At 38.9% G+C, this 22,271-nt stretch overlaps 1 protein-coding gene across 1 annotated transcript; it reads right to left on the reverse strand.

The window, feature by feature from the left end:
* Window positions 1-212: 212 nt before the first annotated feature.
* On the reverse strand, window positions 213-21,093 carry LOC108679127. Its single transcript, XM_018167710.2, has 17 exons — window positions 21,074-21,093; window positions 14,752-14,927; window positions 13,101-14,546; window positions 12,802-12,936; window positions 12,456-12,542; window positions 12,169-12,206; window positions 11,008-11,983; window positions 10,569-10,679; window positions 9,705-9,821; window positions 8,785-8,905; window positions 8,276-8,448; window positions 7,870-7,995; window positions 7,156-7,281; window positions 6,423-6,611; window positions 4,382-4,486; window positions 3,647-3,980; window positions 213-3,529 (listed from the first exon to the last, which is right to left on the reverse strand). The coding sequence occupies exons 2-17, from the start codon at window positions 14,888-14,890 to the stop codon at window positions 1,201-1,203; spliced, it is 6,552 nt and encodes a 2,183-aa protein (XP_018023199.1). The 5' UTR covers window positions 14,891-14,927; window positions 21,074-21,093; the 3' UTR covers window positions 213-1,200.
* Between the last annotated feature and the right edge of the window lie 1,178 nt (window positions 21,094-22,271).

Here is a 22,271-nt window from a genome sequence, read left to right on the forward strand (position 1 = left end):
GCATGATTCTTGGTAGTAAAATTCTGTAACTCTGCATCGGCTGCTATTCTCAACTCGCTGCAAATAACCAATGTACTTGATTATCGTGCCGTTCGGCTTTGACACTTCACTCCAGAAATTTATAACATGTTGAAAAGAGCTTCAATTCAAAAGGGCTAACCCAGTAGAGACGTCATCTTAGGCAAAGTTCTTATTGATAAGAAAAAATTCCAACTCCGGGTCAATTTATTAACACGACAAAAAGCATCAAGCAAAAGAAATGAACATAACTGATGAAAAATACTTCAAAAACTTACCAAAAAATGCGCTGCTCTCGTCTCACAAATTTCCTCGGCTACGCTGTTAATCAAAAGCTAGAAGGTCCAAGAATATATCCATGTCATGACACTAAAAATAATTATAATAAGAAAGAAACGTTCCATTTATACGCCTTTCCTACTGGATTCGGGTTTTAATATAGATGAATAGTTGTATACTTTTCAGGGTCATTATTTCGAAATATTGGAGTTTTTAACAGATATTAGAGGACACGAGAAAGAATTTGAAATAAGCGACTTTTCCCAGAAAATAATAATATACCGTTTGCAGAGAAACAATAATCCTCAAAAAGTAATGGAAAAGAGTTGTGCCTCGTCAGCACAAGTTGGACATAAATGTGGAATTCTAGCCGCTAGGGAGAAATACCCTTAGAATATAACGACTCATGAGGTCGAGAAGTTTCCAACATACCCACACATCAATTTAGGATACTCCTCCGAATCAAGGAGTATCCTAAGAAGAGGCAGTATATCGCCTATCCAGGCGATATACGGCCTCTAATCCAGGCGATATAGTGTATATCCAGGCGATATACACACTAATCTTCTTCATACATGCAGTGGTAATTAACCATAAACAAAGCGTTAAACAACTATGAAGGCCTGAGTTTAACTCAAACTGCCAAGATTTCTACCTTAAAATAAAAGCAGGAAACAAATTGTACAATAGTTCTCGCAAATGACATGCCTCCAATCCACTAAGAAAAAATACAACTGTTAACTGAATATTGATGAAGGTATCATTTGCGGAGAATGTTGAGAAGCCAGATTGACTAAAAAAATCAGAAACTTTCTTCAAACATGAATGCGCAATTACAACTTAGAGTAGCACACAAAGATGACATCCTAAGAATGCCTTTCATTACTCACCTACACACATTACTTACATAGTAGCAAACTTAGCCTTAAGAGTGGACAAGAACAACTTTTCGTCGACATCCAACGAACCCAGTTCCTGCAATTCTTTTACAAGTCGCAAATCGGAGCGAGAAAATTTGTAGCCGGCTGGTTTATCACTCAGCATGGTGGACAAACGCGCATTAAATAAGTTCAATGTTAAGTTTGGAATACTAATGATCGACTTGACCTTATCGGAAAACCAGGTTTGTGAGTAACTCGAGTCGCTAGGGGCGCGTCCCGCACCGGTAGGAGGTCGAGAGGTAGGTTCGTTTAATACCTGATTCCTATAGACATCTGATCCAGAATTTGAGGGAAACTGGGGAGCTTGCTGAGGCACCACTTGCGTCGGAACAATATGACTCGGGGCATTGGCTTCCTGAATATAGCTGACCCGAGGCGTGGTCCAAGAATCACTAACATGTAGTCCAGAACTACCTGGATTTCCTGACGATGATGATGCCAAGTGCGTGCTGGACACTCGCTCCTTTTGATCAAATCTATTATAATCGGGGAATTGACTAAGCAAGGAACCAGACCTCATGTCACCAGCTTGACCGCAGGCACCACCTTCGTTCCATCCACGATAAGCCTGTTGAGACACATAAGGCTGCTGCGTAATAGATGCATTCGGTGGTGGAAACGCTTCGAGCGACCTTTGGTTTTGACGGGAATCAATATCAAATGAGTAATCAGAAGCAGGACCTCGAGAGCTCTGATCAGGTGTTTGTTCATAACTTGTCACTCGAATCCCGGGAACTGCTGTTGATACGCCTGCATTTCGTAAGACTTGCTTCAAAGACTCCAAGTCTGAGGTCAAAAGATTGCTTGCATTGATAGCAGTCTGCGAGATACCAGCCGGTGTTTGGCTCTGAACTCTTGATGACTTACTTGTATCAGCATTTATTGGCGGTGAATGTGCTCCCAAATATTTCGAAGTTCTATGCCATGCAGAATCATCAGCAGCGCACAAATCCCCACGACCATATTGCGAAGAATCGTCAAATCGCTGACGCCCGTGAACCTCAGGTCGGCTAGCATAATATTCAGGCTGAGGAGGGTCATAATCAACACTGGCTGAGACTGAAGTCGCATTTCTGTTGTTAGCGCTATCATTTAAGGACTTCGGGAAATTTGAAGGATTGTTCTCTTGAGGCACATGCTCCTCCTCACCAGTAGATTTCTCTTCAGGATTGGAGCTAAGTGACATGTCAAAATGTAACTCAGAAATGGCCAAAAATATTTTGTTCAACTCTTCTTTACTTATAGATTTGTTCTGCAGCTCAAGAGTACATTTAATGAAGCTAATTACGAACGACGAACTTTTCCCCTCAGTGGCTCTAGCAATAGCTTTGATATCCAGACCCAAATAATCAGGTTCAACACTTTCAGTCGGAGAACTTTTTGGCAGCGAAGCCAATTCACTCTCTGCAAATTTTGGAAGCTGGGTTAGATACCAGATGGCAACGTCATAGTACTCACGCAAGGCAGAACGTGAAGGTGGAAGCTCGTTCTGTAGTTTTTTACAACAAAGGTTGTAAAGGGACAAATTGTCTTTTTCGAGTAGAGTCTCGTAGTATTGCTTTGGCGATTCACGCGGAGTTTCCAAGAGTAGTCTGGCAAGAGCAGAACCCAAAAATCCTAGATGTTGCTGAACACCGGAAAGGGCACGAACCGCCTCATCCATTGAAAAGCTGCTGGGTAATTTTGTATCGTCGGCGGACGAATTGCTAGGATGAATAGGCGGATCCAAAAATTCTGGGACTTGGCTTACGCGCAATTCAGCATTGTTACGAGACATGCTGCTAAATTCAGCAGCAGGAAGTCTAAACGAACCGCGAGAATCGTCGAACTTCTGCTGGCTGAATTTATTATGATGGGCGACTTTTTCAGGATTGTTCTTCGACGTAACTCTGTCCTGACTTGTATCGCGCAATGAGCGATCGACCAATTTAGCGTCCTCAGGTATATCAGGTGGCTCAATTATGGAAGGAGCGAAGCTCTGGTGAGACGGTTTGTTCTCAGATCTTGCATCCATCATCTTTTTAAACTTTTCTAGCAATTCTTTTCGTTTTTCAGACCACAAAGCGCGTTTATTTTTTTCTAATTCAGATCGCCAAAAACGACTCCATTCTTCCTCGAAATCACCAGCAGCATTGACTCTCTCCCTGGCCAGCACGAACTCTTCATAAAGCTCTTCATACTTCGGATGAAGCTCCGGCACTTCGATGAATACATCGAACTCTTCGTTGAATTGGACCCGCAGAGCTTGTTCTTCAGCCAAGAACTTCTGGCGGAGAGATGAGTCGCTTCCACTGAAAGAAAAAAAAACATGGTTTTAGATGGCACGGTCGCATAACAAATCCCATAGGTACAGATGAAAACATTCAAAGTTCATAGCTATCAAGGTTATATATATCACAGCAACATACTCTGATGGCGATAAACTGTGTGCGTCCTTCGATCGATGAGACACTGTTCCTGCATCTTCAACTCCATGTTTCGACGCGACCGTTAGGATTTCTTCATTCCTATGCTGACTAGTCACTTTTGGCGTAGGAGTTACAGGCGGCAGCAAAGACGGTTCTCCGGTAGAACTTGGGTGTTGGGACTTCTCTGGTGCCGCCGCTCTTGAAACAAGAGGCAAATCTTCATTGCAGACGTCCTGCACGCTCTTTGCCATTCCGACACCTGTAGCTGCATCGTTACCTTTAGACGAGTCGATTTTTACGCTGTCTTTGTCTCGTGAAGAAGTCTCCTCGGGATCTGCAGAAAATAGAGCATGATGAGGTCGCAGTAATAATTGTATATAATATCCTTACCTTGATCTGCAGCATCCCAAATTCGTGGGCGCATGTTGACTGATGAAAAGTTGAATTCTGGCGAAGGAGAGTAGACTGAGCTCTTGCATATGTCGGATCAATCGTAGAGAATTTTCTTACTACATGCCAAAGATTAGGTAAGCAACTTAAATTTGGAAAATCTCTCAAATGAAATGCAAATTCACGCGAAGACCTGGAAATCGATATCAATTGAAGTTAGTGCGACCTATTATCGAAGAGGAGAGGCAACAAGGCAGCTGTACTATGTTGGGAGTCGACCATTTGAGTGAGCTCGTATAGAACGTTAGCAGGCATCACACTGCATTGGACGCAACGGTTCCTCACCTGCTTCTTGACGGACGATGCGTAAGTTTTTCGAGAAGAGCTCCTTTGCCACGAGTACGTCCACGTTTTTCACTCGCTCGCAGACGCCAACTTTGTTGATACGTCCTGTAAAAAATAAAATACTCAACAATGAATTTAGGTTTTTTATGCAAGTGTAATATAAAATTTACCGCAGCATTATGCATCCAGGATGTTGTTGTTGTTAGTTGCGACCAGATTCAAGCTCGCCGGGGGGAGGCTAAGATGGTTGTCGGGGGGAGGGCACCGGAAGAGGGGGGAGATGGGCGAAGGCAGGGAGGGTGGCCAGGAACGCCGCTACCTCCACGAGGCTGTCCCACAGTGAGGAGACGCTGAGGGACGTGGAGAAGGCTGGGGAAGGCGGAGAGATGCTGGACGGATCTCTACGTCGTGGGGGTACCCTGGCCTGCACGTCGGCCTGATGCCCGGCATACTCGTGGGACCCCCCCCCCCCGCCCAGAGGCTCCTTTCTTTATGCATCCATGATAACAGCCGGAAGACGCTCAGCAAACTGGTAGGAATTCGCCTACTCAGAAGCGGAGTAAAATATCATGTAGTTGACATTTTAGTTGAGTCCAAACAGGGCGGTCGACATATGATGAAGGATTTCATCGTTGTCATGTAATCCGTTCATCCTTGGCGGCGAGCTGAACCGCAGTGAAGTCCTGGGCTGAGATACTTACAAGTTGAACGCTGGACCACACGACGCTGGACCACACGTCGCTGGACCACACGGCGTTGGTCCACACGTCGCTGGACCACACGGCGCTGGATCACACGGCGCTGGACCACACGTCGCTGGACCACACGTCGCTGGAACACACAGCGCTGGTCCACACCCACAACCTTCTTCATCCATCACCAAGAGCTAATAACGCGATTCTTGTTTCACGAATCGTAGTTTGAAGGAAAAATCAAACAACGAAGATAACTAGTTTATTTCTAAGTTGAAAAAGTTCAAGTAATATGTTATAACGTCAGTTAAAAATTATAAGCCTGGTATTTTTTTCACGCAAAAAAACGTCATAAACGAGATTGTTCCCCGAATGTTTCCAACCTAAATCACTATAATTCATTACACGAGACAGGTTCTAGATACACTATAGATTGACACCGCATCTGCAAGGTCAACATTAGACGGTACATTTATCATTTATTCTCTTCCAGTAGCCGGGGTTCTTCTCTTCCATCCTTTGAACAACAGGGAGATGAGTGCAGTTTGGCGCACCTCTGCCTTTGACGATAAGAATGATGCGAAGCGTTCATGCCGAGTGTAACATAAAAAATCATTTATAATATAATAATTATTATAAATTACTCGGAAATTCTGGATGTTGCAGGGAAATTAAAGGGAAAGAAAATTACGTAAGGAACGGATAAACGATCAAGATAAAACCTTGAAATTTCGGTTTTGCTTCACTAAAACGCTACTGAACTTTTCTCTCTGCATTAGGTACATCAGCAAATTGCAATCGCTCATTGAGAAAGATCTCAATTTACCTGAAAAATTTTATTGAAAACTATCAGATTAGCCCGCCCTGGCCAAGGAATTTCAATTGAGTCTAACTCTATTTTTCAATGTCTCACGAGTCAGTGAGACATAGAACATAAAAACAGCCCCTATATATTAGGTATTTCAATTGTAAGGTTGAAAAACCGAAACGCCGACGAATATACGACAGATAAATGCTGGTACGCATTACATTCGAGATTGGGTAACAAACTATGTCCAGATTTTAGAAATTAGTTGTATTTCTATACCCTGTCATCAATCGCACATATTAAATAAATTATTCGACACGAGGTCTAAAATGGATTTGAAAGTGTCTCAAAATTTTTGTATCAGTCAGCTTCAGTGGTGGAAGCTCTCAGTTGTAATATAATGGAGTTCTAGTCCTCTATAAGCTTTGACCTACAACGTACCTATTAAAACTTTAAGATGAAAGGAACAATAGCAAGGATCGAGCTGCACTCGCATCATGTAACATGCCATGTGATATAAACTATCACAATATACACTCACCTGGCGTGCTATGAACCGTTTCTATCAAGAGCATGAGATTACGGAAGGCCTGAGACAAAGCCTTGGTCTTGAACACCGCCGCCATATCGTCCACAACGAAGGCACACAAGCCTGACAGCGGCCCCGACCCCAGCACGGACAGCAGCGTCAGCAGACCGTGCAAGGTGCCGATGATCACATGCGACCCACCTAGCCAGAGAATAATAATTATCAACAAGTAGAAAATTAATCTTATACAGCGAGAAAAAATTTACGCTTCTTAAACTATTTTTATAAAAAATAATTTGTTAGCACAATTCAAGGTTTTAGACTTTTAGTGCACTTGAAGCGCTAAATAAATATATTTGCAAACCCACAAGCTCTCACTCAAATCAAAACTTCCTGATCATCGAAATTCATTTTCGTAATCAATCACGACATGGCAACAGTTAAGAGATTTGGAAAATCTCTCACTTCAGCAGTTGGTCTATACGACTTTTTAACTTTACTATACTATACACGATAAATAAATGAAAAATTACATTATATGGAACTGAAAGCATATAATTATTTACACCTCCGTTTCATTCATTTGTTTTTTATTTCTCAAGAATTTAAGAGCATCACGATACAGCAACAAGTTTATCCTGACCAACTTTCAAACTCAGCCTCTTTAACGTTCTATTCCGAACTGTTCTGCAGTTACATCTCCTTGCAAAGTTGCAAGTAACATCCTCGTGTAACATTGACTCACTTGGGTCCTCCGTGCCGGTGATGACGACGCAGATCTTGACGCCGTGACGCTGAGCGAGAGACTCCAGCATCGCCCCCGCGTGCCGGCACACAGCGTCGTCCGTCAGGGCAGCCAACACCTGAACTCCTGCACCAAACAAATGCAGGTTAGGATCACACAAAAAAATAATTATATTAATAAATGATAGTTTAAAACTACGAAAAAGACTGGGAGGAGGCTTTCGTGAACAACTTATTGCAGTAATGAAAAAATATGCTTAAAATAAAAAAGATTTAAAATATGAATGTTACAATGAAAGGTAACAAGGCATTAAACACAAGAATACAATAAGTACTTAGAGCTTTACAACTCCAGTTAAATGCACCTTTTCCTGTTAGTGCAATAAAGAGTGTTGAAAGCTATATGGATTAAAATCAATTAACTGACTTTTGTCTCCTCGCTGTTCAACACATGCCTAAATCACAACTGATTTCCCATAGAAATAACAGAACTAGACAGGAAATGTCAGGACCTGGCAGTCAAGAGCCGCAGGCGAGCTAGAGTCTGTGACGGTTTATTTTAAAGCTGCAAAAACATTTATAGATTTTGTAACAGTTTAGAATTAGTTTTCATAGCGAAGAATAAATTTCCTAATATGATAGAACCAGACAAATTGCGGTAACATAAACAAGATTCTAATCAATATTGACGATACCAAGAGTGTTCTTCACTAACCAGAAATAGCGTCGTCGTCGAGCTTGTGAAGGTTCCGTATGGCCCCGGCAATGAAGGGAATTGTGTGCTGTAGACCGCCCACATAAAGGTCCTCCCACTGGGCGTGGTAAAACATGTCCGGAGTTCCTGTTCAGTGAATTTATAATACTCAAACATTCTGTCGTAATTAAATATTTTTCCATATTTTTCCAATTGAAATTAATTGCCTGAAACAATAGGGAGCAATTGCCTGAAACAATAGAGAGCAATTGCCTGAAACAATTGAGAGCAATTGCCTGAAACAATAGAGAGCAATTGCNAAATTATCGTGTGTGTAATAGTTACCATGGCGGAAGTTTATATTGGTAAGTAATTGAGAGCAATGAGGCCTGTAGCTGACGGTTAAAGCAGTGCGAGCTGTACTGACCAGGATGCACGTGCTGGCAGGCAGGCAGGGCGGCACAAGGCGACGGTTGGTCACACACAGACACCAGGAAGGAGTCGGGATGCATGAGCAGCTCCAGCTCAGAGTGACACAGTTCACACTCTTCACCTCGCACGCACTTCTTGCCCATCCATGTCTCAGGACACTTCAGACTCCTGCAAACACGTCATCGTATTAACATGATGAACCAAATACTAATAGGATATGATAACAGATAGAACAGCATAGTATAGGAGTTAATAAGATGGAATAGTTAATTTTCAGCACGAGCAAATGAATAGCTGGGAAATAATAAGAAAAATAAAATATTCTTTTTATCAAATAATGAGAAGAATACAAAAATCTTCTATCAAATAATAAGAAGAATAAAACAATCTTTTATCAAATAATGAGAAGAATAAAAAAAAATCTGTTATATCATAAGAAAAACAAAATAATCTTTCTTATCAAAAGTCATATCGAAGTAGAGCACTGCAAATAAATATTGTAACCTGTAGAAATACTGGCGAGGGTCTCTCCTTCTGTCCCTGCGTGAGTGGTACATTGGGCAGTTAGTGGAGCTGCAGTTGAGTTTGGTGCAGGGCTCAAGTTTGTACAGGAAGATGTCCAGCACTGCAAAGATATTACTCAAATTCAGTATAATTATTGCGACGATGCATGCGAGATAAAAGTATTTCCAAAAATATTTCCTGGTCTTTTCATACTTTAGTGCAAATGATTTATATTCATTAACGTCCAATTAATAGTACCGGTTTTATGTTGCTCTGAATTTTGGTTCTTCCATATTGTTTCTTTGAAGTGAAGTTATGAAAATGAGTAATATAATACCGGGTACTTCCCAGGGATGATTTCACTGACAACAGCTAAATTCCGATGTATATATAGGTACGTATATCTTGTTGGGGCAAATGTCAAAAAAGTAAAAGAATTTTTTTTAGTATTTTGATTACAGCATAATAAATGTAATAACAGCCATAGACTTTGCACTGCAAAAAGATTGAAAATGAATTTTCTAATAATGATTACCTATCAAGTATACATTGTTATGCACGAGTTACGGTAATATTCATACGAGTTATGTACTTGTATTTAGCGCTAGATGTAGCTGATAATGCCTTGCAGCCTCTATCAAATGAGGCACATAATTTTGTACAAATAACGACTTCTTTCCCAAATGTTCCTTTTCACAAAAAAAAAACTAGCAAGATTTCACCATGGATTTTTGCTGTGGATACATACTTACACTGAGTGAACGTGCCAGTAAAATAGCATAGCTACCTCAAGAATGGCCCACACTTAGGAATTTATAAACTGGAAAAACGTTGTAGTTTTTGCTTTTCAGCATAAAAAGCACAAGCTTTACAGATGTTACGAAAATTTAGAATGGATTTATTTTTGTTCATAAGCAAACCTTGGTCAAGAGAGTCCTGAATGAGCTGCACGGCAGCCTTGTTGTGCAGCTCTATGGGGGCCTTGGTGAGGTGTTCGTGTTGCTCCACCTCCTCCTGGGTCACTTCAATCACAGGAGCTACACAAGAAAAATATTATAATCCATCAGACAAACATGTTTGATGAATCAAGATCAGACATGAAATGCAACCAAATTATTTAATGCAAGATTAGACATGAAATGCAACTAAATTATTTAATGCATTAGAAAAAAGGTTGAGAGATGATCTTAATCAAACTTATATTCAGTTATAATCAGAATTGATCAATGTACTTCTACGATGATTCTAGATTCAAGTCATCTGTAACTTTTGTCAGACTAGGTTGAAGCAACAAAATTGTATTTGAACCAAGTGAGCAGGTAGTTGATATGCCTTGGTGTTTTCAATGGCCTCTAATTCTTTCTGAACTTGTCAATTGTGTTAGTTTTAATTTCTAATAAACTAAAATACATAAAGTGAAACAAGGTTAAACCAAAAATGCTTCAAGATAGCGGTATGGGATCTTGAGAACTTCATCTAAAGCACAAATTTCCCCGATATCCAGATACTAATTACATCAGAAATATCAATCAACAGAATCCCAGTTTACCAAGATTCTGTCTCTGATAAGATACTACCTTTCCCAGTGTTTTTCATGAATGTATGGGTAACTTAATTTAATGACGTGTTTTATCATTTTGACAAGACTACATTTCTGAAATTTTGTGGAAATAAATTCTTTCCAATCAAATTTTAGCATGCTGAATCACCTAGGCATAAAATTTAACATTTTTTTAAAAAACAATTCTGATACAAGGTGGAGAGATTAGCAGATTGAAGCTCACAAGTGGCCCGTAGAAGAGATACAATTAATACGCCATCAAGAAGTCTGTGTCTGTGAAGCAGCTTCACCAACACAGCAGCAAGTCGTGCATCGGGCACCTGCAGCAGCCATCCTGTAATGAGCAAATAAATGTCAAGCCTCTTAGAGGATCTTAACAAACAACAATTTGAAACATTCAACATAATTTTACATAGGTGGTTCATGCAATAAATACAGTTTATTTTTTATTATTGGTTGAAACTACAAACGTTTTCTTTGATTGCCTTAGAAGTATAGCATTGGATCTTTCCAGATCAAATTTTTCGTCAAAAACATTGTATTTGCAACCCAATATTAGATTTTAATGCAAGTAGAGGAACAATGGAGGGTAAGCACTGAAAAACTTGATCCAACCAAACAAATTGTCTTAAATCTGCCAGTCTACTAATTAAAGTACCCACCATTATCATAAACCGGATCAACAGTGCCACCAAAGTTGTCATTGAGTTCATTCACAGCCACCTGACTTAGATTCATTGAACTGCTCGTTATTTTGATGTTGAAGTTCTCTTCATTCAGCACACTTCCACCTAATGGTTTAGGACCAGAAACCAGAGCCTTCTGAAACTCTTGCAGGCTCACAACCTCTTTTTCATGCTTCGAATTTTTGCTCTCATCTTCAGAAGAAAGTGACATCACAGAAGACACCTCAATATCTTTTGACTTTGGGCTCAGCACAGGACTGATTTGCTCGTCTTTGCTCAACCGATGACGATATGGAGGGCTCATACTTCTCCGACGCTGCAATGAAGAGCTTCTACTTCTCCGACGTTGCAATGAACGGCTTCTACTTCTGTACCGTCGCAATGAAGAGCTTCTGCTTCTACGACGTCGCAATGAAAAGCTTCTACTTCTACGACGTCGCAATGAAGAGCTTCTACTTCGACGTCGTAATGAGCGGCTTCTACTTCTCCGTCTTCGCAATGAAGGGCTCCTTCTTCTCCGGCGTTGCAACGAGCGGCTTCTACTTCTTCGTCGTCGTGATGGTGGGCTTTTACTTCTCCGGCGTCGTAAAGGGCTTTTGCTTCGACGTCTGAATGAGAGGCTTCTACTTCTCTTCCGCCGAGATAGCAAGCTTCTACTTCGGCGACGTCTATATGATGGGCTTTTGCTAGACCGTCTTGGAGATGAAGGGCTTTTACTGGATTGTCCAAAGTTAGCAAATTTCCTTGATTGTTGAGGACTTTTGCTTGAACGGCTTGTCTGGAGACTATTAATTGAATTATTTTGGCGTGGGGGGCTTTTACTTGACTTGCTTTGGAGACTGGTACAATGTGATTTTGATGATTTATGTGCCTCTGATGACTTTGTACAATCTTTACTTGATGCCCGCTTTACCCCTCTGGACTCCTGCACCAATTTCTTATTCACCAGTTCCTGTAAAAATTTCATGTATTAAATTTTAAATTCAGGTACCGGTATTTCCTTTTCATATAATTTGCATCTAGATCATAATCATACAGGGAAATACAAGGCAGAAAAACTCTGCCAGGTGATGCTAGCATAATTATTGGAACTAAAACTCAAGATACTCAGGAGTCAATTTATGATCACATGCTCACCTTCTCATTAATCACACAGGTATTTGGGGAACCATCAGCTGGAAAAGAACAAAAAATTACATTAACCACTCGAATCCCTCCAAATATTTTATTGTTGTCAAACATCATGAACACCTGACATTTTTACCTGTATGCTAACCCCTGCAATGCTTGATGGAAAAACTGCTAGTCAATTTTGAATATAGCAATGCTTAAATCATAGCTGCCTACAGTATTAGTACTATTGGTACCTACTAATATTACCTCATTTATATTAATTCGACGGAGTGGGCAAAAGAAAAACTTACTCCATTGAAATGATAATTCTGGTTCATCTTTGCAAAGGATCTTAGTCACTGAACTTCTGATGTCCTTGTCACGTGTTTCCTCCAGTTCTGTAAAAATGAACAATTCAATGCAAAATAAATCATAGAAACATATTCAGAATGGAGAAATACCATATCAAGTTAATTGAAGTTGATACCATTCCCAAAATCATATTAAATGAAAGATTAAATTTTTTTTTCATGTGAAAAAAATTCTATTTAAAATTGATCTTAAATATCTTTTCACAGGAAGTTGCACAACACAGGTGGTTGACTTTGAGGAACTAATAGTCTTACTTAGGGCCATAAATTCGATCACAGTACTAACTTGATTCTTTCATGTTGTAGTTGATAGCCTCTTCACAATTTATTTCAAGCTTGCGTCCTGCCATGACGAGGGTAGACAACACGCGCATAGCACGAGATGCACCTTCTATGTTAGTGTACACAGCTGTAACTTTACCTGTAAAATAAAGATTAAAATGTAAAACATAAAATAACTCAAAAGTATGCTTCTCTAATACAGAAAATGGTATATGATTAGTCAACACAACAAATACACATACTATGCTCCTTATTTTCAAAATTTATATTGATAATAAATCTTTAAAAAGTAACAACTCTCACCTGTTTCATGAGCAGGATTTTTTACAAAAGTATAGCCAGGTAAACGTCCAAATGCTTGGAAGATTTTCTTGAATGATGTTGCATTGACACTACTGGGGATATTTTTGACAACCACTGATATCTCTCCTTTAGGTTTAGTTGTTCCTTTCAAAGTATGAGTGGTTTTGCATGTAATGTTCACACTTCCAGTATCTATTTTATTCTGTTGGAGTACCTTCTGAATCAAATCTTGCTCTTGATAGGACATAGATAAAGAGTTCTCCATTGATGAGTTGGAAGGAGATGCAGTGGTAATTGAGGATGTAGCAGTGCTATTAGACAATCCATTTAGATTATCAATAACTGGTGTCCTAACCACGAGAGGTTTCTGTGTGCTGGGTAGGAGAGGATGGGTTACTGTCTTGACTTCAGTCCTACTGTGCAATAACTCAGCAGAAAACCTGGCAGCTGATTCATCATTCACCTGTGCAATATTCTGACTTGTAGTAGTAGGTCCACTGAGTGACAGCCCCAGGGCTGCTTGGTTTGCATAAGAACAGGCCTGAGAGTATTGAGAATTTGCATTACTTAATCCGTTGTATGTTGCAGAATTTCGTGGATAGTGGGCATTTGATTCATAGCAATTATAACTCTGATTTTGAGGGAAATTCTGGTAACTTGGTTGCTGATAAGGTGCATACTGAATATGAACGCCCTGATTTTCTTGTGGTAGAGAGGTCTGCTGATATTGCTGGAGCTGGAATGCACTAGTCAAAGATGTATGTTCTTGTGGCTTCCATTGATCATCTCCAGGTGGCTTCAGGTTTGAAGGTAGTAAATTTTCATTTAATGCATGATGAATATTTTCTTTTATGTCTGGATTTGTATAATAGGTCCCAGCCTTCACCCAGTCATCATTGCCAGGAGGTTTGAGATCAACAGCAGGTGATGACACATTAACATAATTATCACTTGAATGGATTCCTATCTTGTCAATTGGGTTGACTTTTGTGGACCTGTTCAATGGATTACTCGAGATCGAGATAGTTCCAATTTTTTCATGTTCTGTGTTTTGTAACTCATTCTTGGGTCTATTTGTAGAACTTTTCTCAGCCCTAGATTGAGAAAATTTTTCTTTTGACTTGAAACTGTATGCTCTGTACTTAGAATTGTCATCAGAGGACTTATCTCTTGATCTGGTACTCCCAGTAGTGTTTCTTGAACTATAAGTTGTTTTTGGTCTACTTGATCTAATTTCAGATCTTCCCTTGTATCTATTTGAGTGAGAGCTTGTATTCTTCTTCACTTCATTTATTTGTGTTCTTTTTTCATCCTTGAACTTCCCATCTGCATGTGTTTTACCATCACTACCCTGCTTAGGGGAAGATGAATTTGAATTTTTAGCACACAGGCCATCTGTTGATATTCCTGATCTTGGTTTATTTGTAGAGATTGGAGGTGAAGAATCTGAAAAAATGACACAATAAAACTTAAAAATCATAGCATAAAAATCTTACACATAACTTAAAATGGAAATGAATATCGAATTTATCTATACCAAAGCAGATATATATATCAATATATCACAGACCATAATAGTGTAGGAGCACAATTCAACCTTAATAGTAATAATTGCTGTAAAAACTTATAAGAGATTTTAGATTATTACCACCTTTGTATCCATCAGGAACTTTAACTGAGGAACTTTCAGCTTCTTGTAGATCACTTTCGAAATCAAGGGCATCCCATTCAGCAAGCTCTTCTTCAGGTACTAAAAATTGAATATCAGCCACTTCTGTATTGCCCTCCATGGCAGAATAAATTAAGATGCATCAAGAAATTCTAACACTGCAATAGACATAGATTTTAAAATTAGTAACGATTCACTAATGGTTATTTACACATGGATATATATGAAATACGATTCTAATTCCCCAGACTATTTTAAACATTAGCTATGAATGCTATATAATCTTTTCAATGAAAACTGTACATTGGTACTTGGTAGACATATGTAGAACTATGTGTTCATAAACATAATACCATATTCATGAATGGTAGGTACTACTCAACAGCTTTTGCATTCAACTTGCTGCACTTGAATACAACTTTAAATCATGCAAAATATAGAATTCTGGTCATAATTACAATTTGCCAAATGACAAAAAATAATTTTTATAGTGCTAAAAATTTTTGGCTCAGTTCAGATAACAAAATATATTGTTCCCTTTGAACCAGGGTGCAGAAGGTGGAAGGAGCGTTGCCAATATATGGGTTTCTAAGCCCAAAGCGTTGCTGACCATTTTCAAGATGCTTTGCCGGGCAATTTTTAATGAAAAGTCATTTACGCTGAGTAATGAAAAACTATTTACAAGCCACGAACTTGTGTTACCCCAATAACTAATTAACATGCATGTGTTACCCCAAATAACTAATTTTACCCTAAAAACAGTCAAATTGTACAGCAAGTGTCAACTGAACATGCGATGATGCAGTCTGACCGCTCTAATGTGACCACAACTATAATTTTGTTCACATTTGTTTTTGGCAGGAACTCATCGCAACTGATTTCCGGACAAGCTTTACTGCATCCTGGTCCATCCAACATACCGGAAACCATATTTTTTTCTAAATAGTTGGCCAAAAGATTGATAAATATATTAAATACAAGAATTTCAATCAAAATGTGTCGGCAAGATCTTTTGAAGGCGTAAATTTTGCTACTGAAGCATCGCCAAAGATCTTGCAATATTCATCCACTCTCTGCACAGTGGCCTTTGAAGGCTGACAACATTAGTGCTGTAATGGATTTATTGGCACTGAGCCACTGACAGACAACAGTACCGTACCAAAAATATGCGAAGAGAAAATATTCAGACTTAGCCTATTTTGCCTGAACTGTGGTACTGCGCTGACCATTAGGTTAAATAACTCATTATGCATGGAAAAATTCTCAGAAAATCTACATTATCCCAAGCAGGATCTGCACTTTGCAAGCTTAATACCATTTGTACAATGGAATAGTTTCTGCATGAAGGTCAACTGTCAAATATAAGCACACTGCACACAAACACAATGATATAGAAATTATTATGCAGTAGCAGTGTGCAGTAGTACCTGCTCATTTATTACAGTGTGGAAATCCAGAGGGGTAATATATTAACTGGTAAACATAGCAAATCGGAAAGCAGGACCCAAAAATCTGGAACGTCCAGCACACTTCCACTTTAAGTCCATCATCATCACTGATGAGTCTCTGCAAGATGCCACAGCTGTTTCATTGAAAAAACAGCGCTTGCATCATCACAGTAACAAGAATCCAATCAACGCTTGAACGCGTCCAACGTAACAGTCACAAGAATCCAATCAACACTTGAACGTGTCCAACGTACTGTCACAGGGATCCAATCATTGCTAGAACATGTGCAACATCACAGCCACTGGAATCCAATCAGCGATAGAAAGCTAGAAGGGACTGCCTCAAATGAACACAATGTTAATGGGCTGATGACATACAATCTCCTACACAATACACCTACACAATCTCCTACATACAATGCAAGCAGCTGAGACATACAATCTCCTTTTGTTGCGATCAGCCAAACAAAAAAACGTAAACAAAGAAGGGAGCAGGGATACCAACCGCACCGGCAACCAATGTGAAACCGACATCATCATGTCAATATAGTCATGTGAATAAATAAAAGATATGAATTCTTCTATATTAAAAATTTATCAGTAACTGACATTCAACAGAAATCATAATGGTTTAATAATCTTTGTAAATATTATACATGCATGCAGAACCAATCGTGTGCAGTAACTACAGAACATTACTGCAGATAAAGCTCCTGAACTTCGAGACGATAATTGAGTGAAAACTTTACGTGATATATTGTGAGCCTTCTAAAGTTTTAATAATGAAGAAATCACAAGGTTCACAGAATCTAAAGGTTTGAATGCTAAATTTTTGACTTTCGAGTACTCTATTGACTATTGAGTCTATTCTAGTCAGTCAACTGTGAAGTGTCATGTTGTTTGTTGTGCATTGCCTTTTCTTCGAGAAGTTTCTCCAACTGCCAATGAGTTCCTCCTCAATTTGAAAGCTGAGGTAATGAATAGGTGCCATAAATGTTTTTTTTATATTTAATTTGAAACTATTATGTTGGGAGTAAATAGTATTTCCTTCGTAGATCCATCCCTCTTGCTCATCTGTGAGTGATGCGTGCAATTAACAATCTTGCATGGGACCTTCTCTGTGTTGCCCGACTTGACGTTCATACAATCATAGCTACCGCAACCGAAGCCAATTTCTGACGGCCTGCAAACCTATTTCTAGTTGCCTGGAACGTTTTTTTAAGGCGGAATGCTTTTTTTATGTGAACCACAAATTTTAGAATTCCAGCCTGACCTGCTAGGCTGCTGATTTGTAGTGATTCGGTATTACTTTAGATTAAGTGCATCCAAAAAGGGTGTTTTTTTGTAATTATATGTTTATTGGGGTGTAGATTAAGAATCTGAAATCCGTTTTTGGCGGTCAGCAACGGAAATTTTTAATGGAACCTGTTCCTAACTGGACCTAACCTGCAAGGTTTTCGTTGCTCGGCTAGGTTTTTTCTGTGTTTGGAGTCCGTCCAGCCCAGGTTTCATAGTGTGGCATAAGAGTTGTTGTTAAAGTATCTCAGGGGTCAACTGGTCATTGAAAATCCACATGCCACTCGTTGGTCGGTAGGTTTTCCAGTTGTTGGTTGGTAGGTTTCTTAGTACTGTAGCTTAGTAGTCTTTTCGTTACTAGTAGTAACGAAAAAATCATTGTTAATAAGAAGAATAGTAGATAACCTCAAGTTTTTGTACATTGGATTGTTAATATACAACAAACCACACGTATAATGCATTAATGGTTTAATTTCTTCACACAGGGCACGTGCCTTCTTTACTCCTGAACACTGACGTCTGACCGCTTCTGATAGTGATACGTAAATATTGCATGTAATCAAACGCAAGCTATCCCTAAAATACGGAGGGCTTACACAGCTAAAATACAGCTTTCTCGGAATGGCAAACTCATTTTTAAATACAAAAACTAAGATATTAATTTTGTTTCATTTTCAACTCTTTATCCTATGCAGATTGCATTTAATTTATTCATTCGAATTTATTCATTTTCAGTGTTGTCAGCTGCACCTGACAATAAAATAAAGGACATCAATGCAGCACATTCCAATATGTTAGAGTAATCGGCAATGCTTGAAATTAAAAAGAAGCACAGATTAGGCAAATGAAGCTTGTGCAATGTATAACAAGCCACAACAAACTTCTTCGGATATTAAAAGGGCTTTCTTTAGTCAAGAAGTTTAGTTTACTTTAGTTTTGGGTCCAGTCCTGGTCCAGACTGACCAGTTATCAACTTATCAGGAACAGTTACTATAAGAAAATTAAGAATTTTTATTTTAATTTCATAACCAGTAGCACTTCTTGCACAATTAAAGTTACAATGAACATCCAATTCAAAATCACGTATCCAAAGCTAAGCATGTCGCATCGAACGGGTTTGCATCTTCCAATGATGGCGATGAAATAAATTGCAAATGTTGCCTTGATCTTACAGGTTGAAAATTCTTGGAAAAATAAATACAGGAATTAATCGATTGTTGCATTAGAAATATTTGAAAACATTTTCCATGTAAACAGAACTTGATATATACAGTAAAATTAAATCTTTATTCTTTATTTTTAATAATGAATAAACGAATTAATTTATAACTTCCCTGTTCAAATCATATATCAAAACAATACATTTCTTTCTAATGCTGGTAATGCTTTATTTGGTTTGGTCATCATGGTTTCATGATCTCAATACATACTTATCTGGTTGAAAAAAATTGCACTTCATAGACAAGTCGGACAAAAGCGCGTGAGCATTAGCATGGGCTACAGCGTGGGCCAGCCTGGCCCTGAACCTGCCCTACACCTGCTCTCCCTTTAGGTACGTTTTATTTCCTCAATTTGTAATCAATAATTATGAAATTAAATACATGTTTTCACATGCTTATTGCGCAGGCGCGATGATTTTTTTACGTTTTTACCTCATCTCAATTGCAAATAAAATGGTAAAACGGGTGCAAACGGGCAAATTCAGTCCCGTAGGTACGTTTTATTTCTTCAATTCGTGAGCAATAATTATGAAATTAAATACATGGTTTCACATGTTTATTGTGCAGTCGCGATAATTTTTGTTTTATTTTTTACCTCATCTCAATTGCAAATAAAACAAGAAAACTGGTGCAAACGGGCGAATTCAGTCACGTAGGTACGTTTTATTTCCTTTACATTCATACGAGAAGAGCTGTAAACTATAGGGAAGGAATAAATTTTGAATAGAACATCAACTTAAAGCCTTCAAGTTTGAGGTCTAGAAATTTATTACTTGCTACATAGAGTCAGCATGTTATGAATGTAATAGTTTAAAATTTTCTCTGAATATCGTTGTGATCAGTTGATATTGGTTATAATTGTGTGATTAATTTTGCCCCTTTGTGCAAAAACTATCTCCATTGTACAAATGGTTTGAAGGTTACAGAAGAGGCACACAGAAAATTTTATTGTAGTCACATTTCAACTTGAAAAGAAGTCAACAACCAGCACCATCTGTTGGATTTTTCTTCCATGCTTGAACACATACAACAGACAGAACCAGAATTTTGTAAACTTGTGACTGATAATTGGCGGATGCTGCCTTGTACATTTGTTTCCAGCAGTGGTGTGACTGGTATCTGAAACCAAAAAAAAAAAATGCGGAGTGATAGCACTCAGACTCAGTGTATTATTTTTTGAAAATATCATGTATTAAATTATTCATAGTTGTTGAAATATATAAATTAACTATTAATCCAGGTTTGGAGTTGTAATGACCAAAAAAATGGTCATTAACTTTACAAGAAGTCGTTGAAATTTCGACGACTCTTGCCACTTTATGAAACCTGGTGTCCGGCACTAGTGACAAACCACAGATTTTTTACAATCAGTTCATTTTAAATTTCATTATTTACTCAAGATTTAAACCAATTTCTTGTGTATGAAACTGCAGGTATCCAGGATACTTTACTGGTCTACATATAGGACTCAAAAATGAACTTGAGGGAGAGTCTAAAAAAACTCTCTGCTTTGCCACTATGCGCCGTATGCGGCACCATGTCCGGCAGCCAGAAAAAGTGAAAAACCTAGCCAATAGGTTTTTTCTAGGTTTGGAGTCCGTCCAGCGGCCAGAAAAACCTAGCCAATCAACAAAAACCTTGCAGGTTAGGTCCAGTTAGGAACAGGTTTCATTAAAAATTTCTGATGCCGACCGCCAAAAATGGATTTCAGATTCTTAATCTACACCCCAAAAAACATATAATTAAAAAAACACTCTTTTTTGGATGCACTTAATCTAAAGTATTACCGTGATTCCTTACCAGTTCTTTTCAGAAGGGTGCATTACATTTGTATTTTGTAGCATGCTGAATTGCTGATGGTAGCAAGAAATAAATTTATGGACCTCAAACTCAGAGGCTTCACTTCATTATGACTTCAAGTCAATGTTCTATTGAAAATTTAGGTATTCCTTCAGCAGTTCAGCCTTCTCTATTCAACTATTGTAGATTCTAGTTTCCAATTAATATTCAAAACAGTTTTGATAATGTCTAATGATCAGGCTATCGCCTATCAGCCATTATGCCATATAACTTTACTTGAGAATGCAGTCATTGCAGTGGTAGTAATCTGAAAAAAATTGCATGATCTAAAGTTCTAAACGCGCACAAAAGCTTTAGAGACAGAGTTTAGACTTTAGTGCATTGTTGTTCATGATTACAGATTACGTGTGGAGGCAGAGTGGAGCAAAGTCTTGAACAAGACAAAGAATAGCACAGCCCGCACGGCTGACACGGGGTAATCGACCTTCAACTGATTATAGAAAAAAAATAATAGGGTAATGATAAATATACATTACACACAATATTTCAGTGATCTTGGAATGGAAAGGGGAGAAAAGTAAGTCAGTTGACTTTTCTTCGTTGAAGTTCGTCTTCGACTACCGAAATTCACGTCGCGTGTTATTTAATTGGTCAAGATGAGGCGCGTCACCGGTCACCGACTGAAGTACTGGCGCCTGCCGCAGTGCCGCCCACCGTCACACTCGCGTGTTGTCCTAGGACCTAGCTTCGCTCAAAACTGGTACTGACTAATACCCGGACCCTCACAAAGTGACTGAAACTCGGACCGCTGCGCCGACCAGGATCATGAAAAAATAAAAGGCTTCAAGTCATCTGAAACGTTTACTTAGAAAAATTTCAAGCGGTCATCACATCAGGGTCTTAGTAAAGTTCATCTTCGAAGAAACTAATCGACGAAGTATGATCTGAATCGCGTAGGAATCATAAAGCATTTATACCGTTTTTTTTTTCAATTTACTTGTATAAATTCATGTCAGATTAGGCAAACCATGTAATACGAATTCAGGTCACAGTATATTGAAATTTTTAATCGAATCAATCGATAGAGAATGCTCTGAAACGTTCACAAAAAAGGGTTAAAAAAAGGCTTCAGGCCAAATGTCAGCCTGTCATATCTGTATCCGAGTTACTGCTTCAAATGGATTGCCTGTTTGTATACCTTCACTGCCCCGCTCCTGAAGGACTAACAGGATCCCTTGGCCCAATAACTTAGCCCTCAATACGTCTGACTATCACGTTATTAACCGCAAGCCACAGGACAGAACGCAACCATTGAAATAGACCAATCAGCCCTCAGGAAACAATTTATTTATTGGATTTGGAGGCTTCGAGTGTTTATGCACTGCCCAACCTCAACTGCCCAAGTCTCTGTGGTTAGTTGGGTAAAAAAAGTAAAGACCCAAACAATAAGAATTGCAGAGACAAACCTTCAGGAAATCAGCAGGGCATACCCAGGCCAGTATCGTCCTCTATCGCATGTGAATACACCAACTTGACTGAGCGCATCGGAGCTTTGCAGGAAACATTATTTACACCACCAAGCCATCAGTATTTTTGTTGCGCAAGAACGCAACCTCTATGTGAAAGTAGAGCTATTATCATACATACTGGGTGATTCACGGAAACTTCCTGTTTTGTATATCGCTTCAAGCAGCCAGATGTTATATAAAAAGAACGCGGAGCATTTCATATGAAAGGC

The sequence above is a fragment of the Hyalella azteca genome, unplaced genomic scaffold, assembly GCF_000764305.2.
Source record: "Hyalella azteca isolate HAZT.00-mixed unplaced genomic scaffold, Hazt_2.0.2 contig15466, whole genome shotgun sequence".
NCBI lineage: Eukaryota > Metazoa > Arthropoda > Malacostraca > Amphipoda > Hyalellidae > Hyalella > Hyalella azteca.